The sequence below is a fragment of the Aspergillus ruber genome (genome assembly GCF_000600275.1).
Source record: "Aspergillus ruber CBS 135680 unplaced genomic scaffold scaffold00048, whole genome shotgun sequence".
Lineage (NCBI taxonomy): Eukaryota > Fungi > Ascomycota > Eurotiomycetes > Eurotiales > Aspergillaceae > Aspergillus > Aspergillus ruber.
The window spans coordinates 1-2,045 of NW_024467344.1; the positions used below are offsets into that span (position 1 = coordinate 1).

Below are 2,045 nucleotides of genomic sequence, written 5' to 3' on the forward strand. Positions count from 1 at the left end.
TGCCCCAAACCCCGGCCCAGCGGGCTTTGGGGCGGGTTCGGGGCGGGGTCACGGGGCCGTCCGTGACACTCTAGTCTTGTTTGATGACCCGCGGGTAACCCGCGGGTCACCCTCGGAGGGTCAAGACCTGACCTGGACCCTCACTGCGGGTAAGAGAGCCAGACCCTCAACCCTCAAAATGAGGGTATTAGGGTGACCCTCCGAGGGTTACCCGCGGGTGAGGGCGAGGTCTAATGATAGATTTCGCAACCGATGGAGAAAGGTAGCCAAAATGTATCTATTTCTACCAAATTTACAGGACAGAGGTGTCGCCCTAATTCTCTACGGATCAATCCCTCATCATCTACTGACGGTCCAATCTTTGCTGATTTCATGGACTTGTCAACGTATTCACCGTGATGCTGACGGAGCATTTCGAATACTGTTTTACCAAAGCCTCTCCATCCCGGATCTAGAATGGGAGGGGCTCACAAGGAAAACCCATTTTTATCTACAGTAAACATCGCCTTGACAATTGGCGTCATATATTGTAGTACCAGCACGCCTGTGACCAGAAGGCAAGCTATGTCAAATGGTAAAGTGAGCGGATTGAGGGGAAAGTCCCGACCCCGAGACAGCGTCACCACCTATTTCCAACGCCACAGAACACCAGAAGACATCTTGCTTGGAAGAAAGGTGCTCAAGAGAAGCATTTCAGTACTTCTTATACAGCGCTTGGTAAAGGGGTACATATCTCTGCCACTCGGGACAGTTTGTTAACGCTGTTTGAAGCAATCAAAATGACCGACCGGTACATCATGGCGAATTCCAGATACCAGTAACCACATGTCAGTGACTCGATCTTTGGGACGGAAGGCTAGGGAAGGAAGGCTAGGGTAATTGTGCTAACGCAATCATCTATGACGTTCCCCGGCCCAAGGTCCCTGGCTTTCGAGAAAACTCGAAGCCGCTAAGAATGCAGGTACATGATGCTCTGAGGACAGCCAAGATGAACCACCTCGACCTCCAGCGTGTGGCGTATCGCGGTATAATACATATATTGCAACAGACAAGCCGCAGCGTTGAGGTACCCAATGTACGCGTTTGGGGTTATTGCGATGCCGTATTCCAAATTCAAACTAAGCACTTCTGCCAGACTCTTCAATTCCTTGGTTTGGGACATGGTTCCTACCTGTCCCCACGCCGTAGACCGTCGCTCACGCACTTGTGCTGGCTTCGGTAAACCTCTGACCAGGTTGTGAACAGTAAGGCTACATGTTTGCATTCAATGCAAACACACCCCACGATCGCCAGATTTACAGGGTCTTTTTTTCTACAAATGCAAGATCCCAAATGCAGCCAAAAATGATCTTGAATTCATATTTACCAACATAACCAATATAGTCAACCAGAAGCACACAATCACCAATCATCAGGTGGGGGATAGTCATCCCCGCGGTCCGAATACGCCTCTTCGCGCTCCTCACGCTCATGTTCCCTTTCTTTTTCTTCGTCAGAGGAACTGTCGTCGCCTACATCCAGTTAGCACCATCCGATATCATGTCATGCATAATCAAAATTGAACTCGAAAAGAAAGACTCACCCATCTCATGCGCAATAAACGCACCCCCTGCAGCTCCCAACGCCAATCCCGCAGCACCACCCAAAAGATACTTCTTCCGGTCACTCTTTTTCTTCTCGTTCGGGTCTTCTCCCTGATAGTACTCGCCCTGAGGCGGCGGAGAAGCATACCCCTCCGGTCCACCCGGCGGAGGACCACCACCGTATCCCATCGGCGGCGGCGGACCAGCACGATAATACGAATCCGACTCCGGCGGCGGACCACCGCGCGCACCAAACTCGCTGTCGCCCATGGGCGGCTCCCACTGCGTGCGGCCGGTGGATTCCTCGAGGAAGAATGCGCGGCGGATACTGGGCTCCCATTGCTGGACCCAGCCTAAGGGGAGGGGCGGGGGGGGGGGGGGGGGGGGGGGGGGGGGGGGGGGGGGGGGGGGGGGGGTAGATGAAATTAGGAATAAATCAGGATAAATCAATTAACCCAAGCT

The 2,045-nt window shown here is 53.0% G+C and overlaps 2 protein-coding genes across 2 annotated transcripts in view; both read right to left on the reverse strand.

Annotated features, from left to right (window-relative positions):
- Positions 1-508: 508 nt before the first annotated feature.
- On the reverse strand, positions 509-1,319 carry EURHEDRAFT_417365 (uncharacterized protein). Its single transcript, XM_040783182.1, has one exon. The coding sequence runs from the start codon at positions 1,160-1,162 to the stop codon at positions 950-952; it is 213 nt and encodes a 70-aa protein (XP_040634166.1). The 5' UTR covers positions 1,163-1,319; the 3' UTR covers positions 509-949.
- An 82-nt stretch (positions 1,320-1,401) lies between these two features.
- The window catches only part of EURHEDRAFT_406828 (WW domain protein), a gene marked incomplete at both ends in the record, with an annotated part of 1,120 nt that continues 476 nt past the window's right edge, over positions 1,402-2,045 (reverse strand). The window contains 2 exons of the mRNA XM_040780484.1: positions 1,402-1,511; positions 1,583-1,925. Coding sequence (XP_040634167.1) covers positions 1,402-1,511; positions 1,583-1,925 — 453 coding nt within the window. The remainder of the gene's footprint in view (positions 1,512-1,582; positions 1,926-2,045) is intronic.